The 13,056-nt window shown below is 46.2% G+C and overlaps 1 protein-coding gene across 1 annotated transcript in view; it reads left to right on the top strand.

Moving 5' to 3' along the window:
- PARM1 (prostate androgen-regulated mucin-like protein 1) overlaps positions 1-13,056 on the top strand; it is a 105,390-nt gene that overhangs the window by 62,939 nt on the left and 29,395 nt on the right. The window contains exon 2 of the mRNA XM_042984380.1: positions 5,772-6,494. Within this exon, the coding sequence (XP_042840314.1) occupies positions 5,772-6,494 (723 nt within the window). The remainder of the gene's footprint in view (positions 1-5,771; positions 6,495-13,056) is intronic.

The following is a 13,056-nucleotide window of genomic DNA, read 5'->3' as shown; positions in this document are numbered from 1 at the left end:
CCTACGAGGAGGAATCTCTGATCGCGTTCGGTTGGTCATCATACCCCTAGTATTCTCATGCGGGCCAAGTCTGAGAGAGTCAATCCTTGAGTCAGTCTGTTTCAGGCATGGAGGCCTGTCACTGCCCAAGCAGCGCACATCGTATCTGACAACGTGGGTCACTGTTTTTTGGAACAATGCACAATTCACCTCTAATTTAGAGATTAATGGGTTGGATTTCTTCATCCTGTTTGTTCTGCCATTTTCTCAAGGAAATATTAGAACTAATTGTTTTCCTCAAGGCAAAGGGACTCTGCTTTGGGTGGGAAGGTGTATGGGGCACTGCATTACTTTAACGGACTCAACTGCCCCGTCTCCTATGGACGCCTCCTTGCTTACTCTGTAATGGCGGTTACTACAGTACATTCTACCACTATTTTCATGTCAAGGGCAGTGTGGTGTGTGTGTGTGTGTGTGTGTGTGTGTGGAGTAGGGGGTGCTGAGGATGGAAGGTCTACTTCCGATTCTGTCCCTAAATGATTCTTTCCAGGCAACGTGGCCCAGATCCTCCTCCTAGAAGTCTGAGGTCACTGACACCACTTCCACTCTGAGTCTGTCCCCCGTCTGTCAAATGAGGAGCTGTACTCATTCACCACGTAGGCCCTCTCAGCTCTAAATTTTTTTTTTTAATCTGAGAAAGTATACATCCTTATCTGTTTGACTTACTCAGTTTGGTAGCCCTTGGGAAACACAAGGCCAACATGTAAGAAAGCAGAAATGATACTTCCTCAGACTCTCTCCGTGGTTCTGAACGTTGAAGTCTTAACCCCAATGTAATGGTATTTGGAGATGGGGCTTTGGGGAAGTGATCACGATTAGATGAGATCATGAAGGTGGGGCCCTCAGGATGGGATTAGTGCCTTTGTGGGAAGAGAAAGCAGGGAGCTCGCTCTCTCTCTCTCTCTCTCTCTCTCTCTCTCCAGGGGGCAAGACCCTGTGAGGACACAGAAGGTGGCCATCTGTAAGTGTGGAATAGAGCTCTCACCAGAAACTGCATAGGCCCACACCTTGCTTGGACTTCCCAGGCTTCAAACTGTGAGAAATAGATTTCTGTTCTTAGAGCCGTCCAGTCGACATGGTATTTTGTTCTGGCAGCCTGAGCGGATGAAGACAGCAGGCACTCCCAAGGACAGTCAGAATAAACCTTGGATATCTTCACACTGAAGATACCCACCACCATGCAATCAGAGCAGTATGGTGTGTGTACCGTCAAATAAGGCAAATCAGAGGCTTCTGATGCCTTGTTCAAGGGAAGATAACCAGCACAGTCACAACTTCCTGCATTGTTATTTCGTTAGGAGTAGGAATTGCTTGAATTAGACTGGAATGTATTTTAAGTAAGTATTCAGAAGATATGGGGCACAGATCCTCTGTCCCTCCCTACACTCTGCCCCCCCAACTCTGTCCCTCCCCCACTCATGTTTTCTCTCTCTCTCCCTCTCTGTCTCTGTCTCTCAAAAAATAAACATTTAAAAGAACCTTAAATAAGTATTCAGAAGGTAGCCATGGGAAATGACCGCCTCCAGTCTTCTTTGGAAGCAGGAAGGGTAGGGGTTATTAAAGTACATTAGTCAGGGTTAAACAAGAAAATGGACATTTCTAGTAATAAAACCATTACTGGAGCATGTTATTTTTAGCACTGTAATGATTTCCATGGTACAGCTTTTAGCTCCACTGGAAATGACAATGCAAGTGTCACCCTGAACATCACATGCCTTAAGTGGCATCTTGTGTGTTCTCATCCTTTCAGAACCAACTCAAATGTCATCTCTTCTGTGACTTCTCTAAAGGTCCTCTGAAAATGACATTTGTATATTTTTGCATTCCATGGTCCCTATGCAGATTGGATTCATTGTACTTCAGGGGTCCCACTCTAACCTGCTTTTGCTTCAGCGAGGCAGTTACCACATCATATTTCAGGAAGTCAGGTGTCGTTTCCGTCCTGCTGGATATTGAACTCCCTGAGGACAAAGCTATAGACATAGAAGCTACTCAATGAAAGAATGAATGAATGAATGAATGAGTGTTTCTTTGTATATGACTTATTCCTAGTTTATCCCAGGTTTCCAAAGATTCTGACTCGGCTACCAGACTGAGACTGTTTCTCCCTCCCTCTGCCAGTCTGTTCAACGATACTGTCAACAGTAAACATTACCATTTTTGTTTTGTGGCCACAGAATAATGAGCCATGGGAGCTACCAGGAGGCAGAGCTAGTAAGCTCCAAAGGTCACATATGAAGGTCTAGTGTTTTAATAATCTTTCTCCCAACTGTTGTTTTGTCTATATTTGAAAGATCTCTTGATCTGTATCCATCCTGAAACCATTGACACTTCAGAACTGCCAAAAGTCTGCCCTAGCAACATGGACTATTATGTGGCTAACTTAGGAGGTCTGCCCTCCTGTTTCCTAGGACAGTCGCCCTCGTATGGTTTACGGTCTTGACCAACTCCTTTTCTGTAAGATAAAACCAAGTGCTTTGATAACAATCCAAATGTTAAATTTGGTTAAGCATGAGAAAATTATGTTTTCAGGATAGATTCTGTTGCACAACTTTTCATCAGTTGCTGAGGCTACTATGCACAAGAATGAAGAAGTAAGCAGTTTTATCCCGAGTGCCTGAATGCATCCATATACATCTTTCCCCCCCTTCCTCTGTGCTGGAATCTAGCCCATGTTTTATTCCTTATGAATTTTGATCATGGTTGACCATTACCTATATGCTACCCCCAAGGAAATCTCCTCAGAGTATGGAGGGTTAAATAGCTGAAGACCCAACATGACATCCGGGATAGGTATATGTCATGGTAGAGTGACATAGAGTGAGGCTGACTTTCAAAGCAAGGTTCCTTCCCTCATGTTACACCCAGTAGGCAGCCATTGCTGAGGTAGCTATGATGGGTGTGGCCATACTAAGGGATATATAGAAGAGAATAGAGAGATTCTGGGGTATTTTTGAATGAAGTTCTTAAGTTAATTCATTTTCCTCCCTTCCTCCCTTCCTTCTGCAAGTACATACTGAGCACTTACTCTACCTAGCCACTGTCTGAGGCAAACAGCAATGAATAAGATCATGTCCCTATACCCTCATGGAACTTATATTCTGCTAGAAGAGAGAGAGAGAAATAAATAAATAAATAAATAAATAAATAAATAAATAAATAAAATGATTTCAGGAAGAAACTATTTTATTTTACGAAACACAAAAATGACCAGAGGGTATGGTGGTTCCTCAAGCAATCAAGCATGAAATTACTATATGACCCACCACGTCCACTTCTGGGTATATGACGAATTGAAGGCAGGGTCTCAAATGGATATTTGTACATTCAGATTCGTAGCATTATTCACGGTAGCCAAAAGGTAGAAGCAACCCATCGAAGTCCATCAATGAATGCATGGATGAATACAATGTGGTCTATATAGACAATGGAATATTATTCAGCCTTAAAAAGGAAGGAAATTCTGGGTGGAATTTTCTGGGAAGGAAACTCTTGGGTGGCTCCGTTGGTTAAGCATCTGACTTTGGCTCAGGTCATGATCTTGCAGTTCATGAGTTGGAGCCCTTCATCGGGGGTCTCTGCTGTCAACACAGCAGATCTTCTGTCCCCCCTCTCTGCCCCTCCCCTGCTTGTGCACGCGCGCTCTCTCTCTCTCTCCCCCTCTCTCTCAAAAATAAACATTTTTTTAAAGTAAGGAAATTCTGACACCTGCTGCAATATGAGTGACCCATGAAGACATTATGCTAAGTGAAATAAGCCAATCATAAAAGGACAATTATAATATGATTCTACTTGCTTGCATTACCTACAGCAATCAAATTCATAGAGACAGAAAGTAGAATAGTGGTTTCCAGGACTGGGGAGAGGGAAGAAAGGAGCAGAGTTTCAGTTTGGAAAGCTAAGAAAGTTCTGGAGATGGGTTAGTGGTGATGGTTGAACAATAATGGGAAGGTACTTAATGCCACTGAACTGTACCCTTAAAGATGGTGAAAATGGTAAATGCTATGTATATTTTAACAATTAAAAAAGTAATCTTTTAAAAAAATAAGCAAGGAGCTAGCTGGAGTAGGAATGATTATAGTTAGGATCATCTGGGAAGGCTCCTCTGAGAAGGAGGTGGCCATTTGAGTAGAGACCAACTGGAATGATGAAGAGAGCATGGGGAGACAATGGGGGATTAGTTTGGGATTTTGTTCTAGGTGCAGCAGATAGATGGCTTTGGAGGGTTTTGACCAGTTGACGAACATGATCTGACTGATCACTTTAAAATATGCTGGCTGCTATGTGAAAAGTAACTGAAAGGGAGAAAATCTGAAAAGCAGAAGACCAATGAAGAGACTATGGCAATAGTCTAGCAAGTGACTGGTGGCTCAGGTGATGTTGAGATAATGGGGGAGGTGGTGAAAAGTGATTAAGTTGGGATGTTTTCAAGGCAAATTCAAAAATTTATAATTTGCCAATGAATTTGATGTGCAGTATGAGGGAAAGAGATGACTTAAGGTTTTGACTTAAGGTTGACTTGGTTTTTAAGTGAGCAGCTGAGTGAGAGAGGGTGCCAACGACTAGGGGAAAAGCTAGTTGGGGGGATGATAAGGGGCATGGGAGTCAATCAAATGATGGTTTACATAAAAAGCAACATCAAGGGGCGCCTGAGTGGTTCAGTCAGTTAAGCGACCTACTTCAGCTCAGGTCACAATCTTGCAGTTCCTGAGTTTGAGCCCCACATCAGGCTCTGTGCTGGCAGCTCAGAGCCTAGAGCCTGCTTCAGATTCTGTGTCTCCCTCTCTCTCTGCCCGTCCTCTATTCATGGTCTCTCTCTCTCTCTCAAAAATAAACATTAAAATTTAAAAAAAATCAAAACCCAGTACTAGCAGAGTGATAGCACATAGAAGCCATTTATTAAGTACTTGAATGAAAGAATTAATTAGTTAATTAAACGGAATGTGTAAATGGAGGGAGGAAGGAAGGAAGGAAGAAAAGAAACTAATTCTAAGTTTTACAAAATGTGAAGGAGAACATTTTGCAAGATGGTACGATTGTAAAGACCCCAGCTAGAATTTGAAAGAACTGGGTTCCAGTCTCAGATGATATTTCCAAACCTCAAATTCCTCCTCTCAGCTTTTATTCTGGGATTTCCCCCCCCTTTCCTCCTTCACAAGGGATGTGTCCACATCTTGACTCATGCCAGCTGACAAGCCCATAGCGCCAGCATCCCTGTGCATAAATGCAGAGCCCACAATCCTGGGACAGGGAACAGCCAATCAGTGAGCTCCCCTCAGAGGGACCAGCCAATCAGTAAGCTCCTCCAGCTGTGCGCTCACCAACCACGCCTTCCCCACCCTCAGCACATACCCTGGGTATCACTGCAGGCATTGGGGAACCAGCCTCTCAGCAGTCTGGACAAATCCCCATAAAGGTCAGTTCCTCAGAGAGTCTCACTATTTTAAGGGCACACTTCTAAGCAAGCAGGAGACGAGATGGGTTCATTCAGTGTGTTGGCCGGGCTCGTGTTGCCTGACCCACTAATTATTCTTACGGAGCCTTCGGGCTGGTTCCTACTGATAAGTCACAAAGGGAGGAGGGAGCGGTTAGCGGGAAGAAAACATTTAAAAGTCACCTGCACAACTGGGGAGGCGCAATGCAAAATGAGAAAGATCTGTGAACGTGCTATAAAGCAGCCTTGCCTCCCGGGTTTCCACGCATTCACCACGTTCGTACTGGCTTTTCCACAGGGCTGAGGGTCCAGAGCCTGCCTACATCAGGCCCCTTGCCTCTTTCTCTTCCGACAAACATCTCGTCGACCGGCATCTGGACAAGCTCTCCGCAAAGCCCCCCTGCCTCCCCGACCACTGGCACATCCGTCTTCCCAGTTACGACCTCGGCTCCAACACCTACACTCCCCAAGAACGTTTCCATAGAGCCCAGAGAGGAGGACACCAGCCTCCCGGCCTCTCACTGGGAGCGCAAGAACACAGACCCCTCCGCAACAAGCGGGGAGCACTTGACACCCACGCCCTCAGAACACAGCTCAGGCACTCCCAAGGCAAGCGTGCCACCCACAGGGTCGCAGTCCCCCTCTGAGACCCCAGCTCAGTCCCCCGCTGAGTCCCCCACCGAGTCTCCTGCACTCACCTCCCCTCAGGCTCCAGCCTCATCACCTCCACCCCTGTCAACCTCACCCCCCGAGGTTTCGTCTGCCTCCTCTGCCAGCACCAACCACAGCTCTGCTGAGACCAGCCTCAAGCCCACAGGAGCCCCAGCCACACCAGAGTCCCCAGCAGAAGAGCACAGCTCTGACCACACACCCACTTCGCATGCCACGGCAGAGCCCGTGCCAACGGAGACGACGCCCCAAGCGACAGTGCCGGCCAAAGTGACCTGTATGCTGATCGACGTCGAGACCACTGCCTCCCCCGGGGTGATCATGCAGGAAGTGGAGCATGCTCTAAGTTCAGGTGAGTCTCAGTCACTAGACCACGGAGATGTTAAGAATGCGGTTCCGCTAACCCAGCACAGTAGGTTACATTTGAATTTGGGGGTGCAGTGCCTGAGCTGAATTCACAAGAATGTCCACAGAAGTGCAAACTTTGCCTTTAGTCACGTGATAATTTCTACAGGATATCTCATTATTACAACCAGTCTTTACAATTTGTTTTCACAGATGTCACAGACAATGGCAGCAGATGAGACAGTATAAGCAAAGGGGGTAATGAGACAGTATAAGCAAAGGGGGGTGTGGCTTTTGGGCAGCTTCCTGGGTTTTAGTTCTGGCTCCTGACCTTGGGCAAGTGACTTCATCTTTTTGTGCCCTTATTTTTCCTTATCTGTAAAATGGGGACACAAGGGGTTCTATTGTACATGATCCTTGGGGAGATTCTATGAGATGCCTGTGAAGTGCTTACTTAGTAAGTGCTCAGGACGTGTCAGTTATTAGTATTTTTCTCAGTGTATTAACGAAGTGCTTACTTCATGGAAACTAGTAAAGCAAAGTAGGGAGGGGGTGGGGGGTGTGTGTCGAGAACTTGGCTGATTCTTTATAGTCACTGCTAGAGTTCATTGGAAAGACAATAAATTTTACAGGACATTGGATTTGTTTTTATTCTCCCAGCAGCCCTGTGAAGTCAGTATTATTTTTATCTTGATTTTCCAATCTCGGAAATTACAGTGGAGGGAGATTTAGGGTCTCTTCGAAGGTCCCATGTGTGTGACATTGACGTAAAAATGGTAAACTTGAGGGTATTGAGCAGGAATAGGCTTTAGTGGGAGCGTTTGGCCTCCTGAGCAAGAAACAATAAGGTGAGAGCAGCCAGAAGGTGAAGGAGGAAATGGCTCTGTGGCCCCTTCGCTGGGACAGTCCTGCCAGAGCTGTGGGCTGCCCTGGGAGTATTCAGAATAGAGCCACACATGACCAGGTGGAGTCAAAGGAATGGCTGTGACCAAGGAGAATTGAACTCCCGTTTAACGATGAAAACCTCTACGAACAGAAACTCCAGTAAGCAGTGGAGGTGGGGAGAGAGGGCTAAGATTAACAAGACATGATTCCTCACGGAAGATGAGTTCACTAGGGATGAAGTCCCGAAGAATTACACGTTCTGATGCCGAAGGCCTAATACATCCGTGAGAGTCCCGAAAGAGACAGCGATGTAGTCAAACGGGGGTAAAGGAATTAATTACGAAGGTCCAGGGTAACCACAGGGGAGCATAATAGCAGAGCTATCGTGAGTCAGGCCTTGGAGGAGGGAACAGTCACCAGAACCCACAAGGAGAGTCTTGTAGAACAGACCACCTTGACAGAAGCACCGACTCTTGGTTGAGAGACACAGCTAACCCTGAGAGTGAAATAAATAAACCTTCTGCCCTCCCCGTCTCCCTTCCCTTAGATATACAGCCAGAAGCAAAGAACGGGGAAGCCCATGGACGTCGTCCATACAGGTCAGCCTCCCGGAGGGCCCATCAGAGAGCAAAGTGGAGAAGGGTACAGTAGAGAGTGGCACACCCAGTTGAAAGGCTGATTCGTCTGTGCAGCCCCCGTCCCCATTGGCACCCTGTTTACACCTCCGGCCAGCACTCATCACAGTGCCTTTCGGTGTGGTGTTGTAGGATGCTGTGCTCCCAGCCTGCAGGTGACCTCTGTAACGCGGACCCAGTTCCTGGAACAGGGTGGGTGTTGACTCAGTGTCTGAAGGACTGTCCCTGTCAAAGGTGCCAGCAAAGTACTGGCTCGAAGTGGCCTTCATCTCTTCTCTCTTCCCTAGTTCAGGCCACGACACCACCCCCGTGACGCCGTGTCTTCGGCTTTCTGGCTGATGGCCCTCTCTCCGAGTTCTGTCCCCTCCGGGATACTCAGACATGGTGGATTAAGATTCCTGAGCACAGATTCTGAGCCTGCCATGCATAAATCTCCAGAATCAGACACAACCTACCACTTTCTACAAGTACCATAGTTCCATGGGCTGGATTATCTGAGACCGTCCAGTTCCAGTGCTCTGGCCTGTGTTGTAGAACCTGTGTCTCGATGTCCTCAACTCTAAGCCAACAGAGTCAAGAGGTGCAAAATTAGTGACAGAGCTGGGTCATGAACCTTTATAGCTCTAGGGAATATTACACCCAGTAGCAACTCCGAGGTGAATTAAGGAAGGAAGGAGGGACTGATTTGAGAAGAGAGATGGGTGGCAGGGTGAAGAGAGATCGGGCCAGTGTACATTTCATAGACCAGAAAGGATTTATTCTTGTGATCTATTAAATCAAAAAACATTTCCTCTGCATCCACCAGTATACTGTGCTTGAGGCAGAGACGTGGGAGACGTGTCTTTGAATCTTTGCAGTTTGAGTAGAGAGAAAGGGTGCAAGTAACTCTTAATACCATTAGAGTGACCACATTACTTTCTAACCTGAGTATAAACTGAAGTGTGTGGAAGGATCTTTGAGCAGATGGGGTACAATCTGTTCGTTCGTTTCAAAGGTGAAGAAATTATGTCCCAGAAGTTTGGAGGGCCTCACCCAAGGTCACACCACCCAGTGGCAGAGCTGGGCCCAGAGCCCAGATCCTTAAAACCACAATCAAGTCTTCTTTCAACAGCCGGTGTCTCTGCGCTCCCTCCTCCCCCAGCCCCGCAGGCCCAGCAGCACCCAGAGACCGTGCTGGCAGGTTACTGTTTGGGGGTGTTCGTGTTCAGATGCGTGAGCTGCCCTAATTGTGGTAGTAATAATACCACACTTTTGTTTAGCATTTTGTCTTATTCTGCATGAAGTTCACATGGCATATTTTTATTGGCCCAGGGACTCATCCATTCAACAAATATCTAGATACAGTCACCAACGAATAATGCTAAAACAAGGTAAATGCCACGGCAGTGAAATTTGACTAGGGGATCAGGGAAGGTTCTGTGACGGAGGGGGCACAGGAGCGGGGTCGTAGGAGAGGAAGGGAATTTGGACCTAAAGAGAGACAGGGCAAGGGAGATCCAAGCACCTGCGTGCAAAGTAGGGAAGCAGTGGCAAAGTAGTTCAGAATCTACCCAGCAGCTGCAAGCCCCAGAATTGCTCTTGGTGAGTTTTCCAATGCCCTCCGCATCTGCCAAGTCTAGGGGTTGAGGCCTGGCTTGATCTGACCTTTCCACAGCATTTGACAGGGATGGTCACTGCCCTGGTCTTTAAAGCGCAGTCTCCATCTGACGTCGAGGACACATCTCTCATTCCTTCACCTGCCTCGCTGACCACTCCTCCAAAGTCCCTGCATCTCACCCCCTCCCACACCAGAGCAACCCAGGGCCAGTCCTGCCCTCCTCTCTGCTGACCTCTCCACACTCATTCCTGAGATGATCTCATCCCACCACAGGACTCACCATGCCATCCACATGCTGATAACTTTGAGACAGAAAGTTCTATCCCTGTTTCGTTTCGGTGAACTAAAGACGTGTACATCCAGCTGTCAGCTAACTCGTATTTCCACGTGCGTGGCTCGTAGGCGTCTTGCACTGAATATGTATGTGGTAAGGTCCTGAAATCCTCAGCCCCTGACCTGCTCCTCCCTCACCTTCCAGAAACCTTGGGCTAATCCTGGACTCCTTTCCTCAGAGACTCCTCATGCAGCCCATCAGAACCCAGGCTCCTCTGACTTCGGTCACAGATACGATTTTAATATTCCTGTAATTGATCCCCACTAGCTACATCCTTGCCAGAGAGATCCCTTTAGAACCCAGGATAGAACCTGTCACTCCCCGGCTCTGACTCTCCTGTTGCTTACCTTCTGAATCAGAGCCAAAGCCAAGTTTGTGAGGCGCCTGCAGTGTTCATGTGATCTAATCTGTGCGGTCTTTCTGCTCTCTTCTTCCACCTTCACCTGCAGACACACCGGCAGCCTTACCATTTTCTGGAAGATACCAGAGACGCTCTTACCTCAGGTCCTTTGTACTTGCTGTTCCCTTTGCCTGAGATATTTTAAAAACCTCTAGGTCTTTCACGGCTCACTCCTTTCCATCAGTCAAGACTTCGGCGGTCATCCCCTCAGTGAGCCTTTACCCTTAGCCCTGTATGAAACCGTCATCCCATCATGATCTCTTACCACTTTCTATCTCATTTATTTAGTGAGTGGGTGTGTGTCTTCTGCCATTAGAATGTCAGCTTCCTGAAAGCAAAGAGCTTGTTCACGAAGAGGAATATGTAGGCTGCGTCCCCAATCCCTAGAACAGAGCCTGACACAGGGTAGCCCCTCAGTAACATTTGTTGAACATGTGAATGAAAGAGTCAGTCAACCAACACCAGAGAAGTTGTTTCATCTCCCTGAGCATTGGTCATGTCATCAGTTGGATAAGAACAGTATCCACATGACTGGATTATTATAAGGTTTAATTAAGAAAGTTACAGCTTAGGGGCGCCTGGGTGACTCGGTCAGTTCAGCATCAAACTCTTGATTTCAGCTCGGGTCACGATCTCACGGTCTGTGGGATCGACCCCCATCCCAGCTCCGCGCTGAGGATGCAGAGCCTGCTTTGGATTCTCTCCCTCTTTCTGTGCCCCGCCCCCCCCAAAATAAATAAAATAAACTTTAAAAAAAGAAATTTATAGCTTAGTGACTATTGACCAATGGCCCAGTCAATGTCTGATTATTATTTTACTATGATTTATCATCATTATTGTTATTGCCATTTTGCTGTTGTTATTATTATTTCTGTTGCTGTTACATTTATTGTAATGAAGAACATCCACCATTTTCAACAAACTTTCATTGAGCTTTAACTATGAGTCAGGCATCTGACTAGGTACTGGGGATTTGGCCATGAATGAGACATCACTGTTCTCATGGAGCTTACAATGTAGCATAAACACAACATGGCAAGTAACCTAGTTTAGTGGATCCCAGACTGCATGGAGAGGAAACTCGAAGAAGCAGGAAACAAGATTTCAGAGCAAGTGTTAGAGGACCCTGAGTAGCAGGATAAGGTGGTTTACTTTACTTGCCAGACCATTAAGAGTCATCAAGAGCTTTTGATCAGGAGAAGAAAATGCTGAGAATTACATTTTAAGAATATTCAGTTGTCAGGAACACGTATGGTTAAGTTTCAGGAAGTTCAGTGCTAGAAACACAAAGACCAGTTTCTATGTGGTTTCCAGTTTGCTGTTGCCACTGATAAACCATGTCACTTAACTGCTTTGACTTTAAGGGCTCTTAGCTATAAACTAAATATAAGAGAGACAATCTTTCAGGTCCTTTTGGCTTATCTGCCATGAAATTGTGTATTACAATTGTCTGATGCAGAAGAATGAGATCCATATTCATATGAAGCTGACTGAGAATATATGTGTTCTAAGAGTCAGGCTAGCAGTTGACACAGGTAAGCCCCTTGTGTGATGTTCAGAACATTCCAGTGATGTGATCTCGATGGTGTCTGTTCAACCAAAGAGATTCAGTAACTTACTCAAGTTTTCACTTGAGCACCCAGACCAGGATTGCCATTAAGTTCTCCTAACTGGCCCTGAGTCAAGAGTTTATTCCACTAGACCCATCCTACCTGAAATCACAGAAGTGAAAAGTCAGGGGAGGACTGATGGCCTCCAGCACCACTGTGGAAATAAGCCCCGTGGATGGAGTGTGGCCAGCCAAGTCCAAGGGGTGGTGGGGCTGCCTGATGGAAGGAGAGGCAGGTGGTAGTCACGGCCATCCCGAAGCGGCTCTGCAGGGCAAATGAGTTCTGATGTTTGTTTCTGTTTTGTTTTTAAGAAAGAAAGAGATGCACGACATGTTAAATTTGGATCCTCTTGTGTTATTGAATCAGAACTCTAAAAGGGCGGAAACTATGACTATGATATGTTTTGACCCATAAACTAAATTAAACGGTGTCGTGCACGATTTGGTGCTCAGCAAATGCTTGAGAGATTAACTGACATCGAGCTCCAAGTTATATTCAAAATGTCTTCAATTCATGCAAATGAAAACTAAAATTACAGTCACTTTGCTTGATGCAAAGGGGATATTCTCTTTTGTCTATAAAATCCAAGCGTCCACTGGCCTTCTTTATGCTATCTTATACTTCCCGTTACAAAGAGGACATATTGTGAAAATCGATGAAGGCCTTTGAACTTTATTTTTTTTTAATGTTCATTTATTTATTTTGAGAGAGAGAGAGAGAGAGTGAGCAGGAGAAGGGCAGAGAGGGAGAGGGAGACAAAGAATCCCAAGCAAGCTCCACGCTGTCAGCACAGAGCCTGCCGCAGGGCTAGAGCTCATGAACCACGAGATCATGACCTGAGCCTAAATCAAGAGTCAGGCGCTTAACCGACTGAGCCACCCAGGTGCCGCAGGCCTTCGAACTTTAAATTGCTTGTCTGAACCCCCGTCTTTATTCAGTACAAACTGTGCTAATAAATACCCTTAAATAAAGGGCACTCAGCAGGCATGAGCATCTAGACATCTCTACATCCATACCTGCAGAGGACTTTTAGCTCTACACGACAGCTCCTTACTCCATGATTAACTCGTAACGATGAGTATAGATTTGAGAAAGAATTGAGTCCTTA

Source organism: Panthera tigris, chromosome B1, assembly GCF_018350195.1.
Source record: "Panthera tigris isolate Pti1 chromosome B1, P.tigris_Pti1_mat1.1, whole genome shotgun sequence".
NCBI lineage: Eukaryota > Metazoa > Chordata > Mammalia > Carnivora > Felidae > Panthera > Panthera tigris.
The sequence above is the reverse complement of the archived record's forward strand: the minus strand, read 5'-3'. Positions and strand labels throughout refer to the sequence as shown.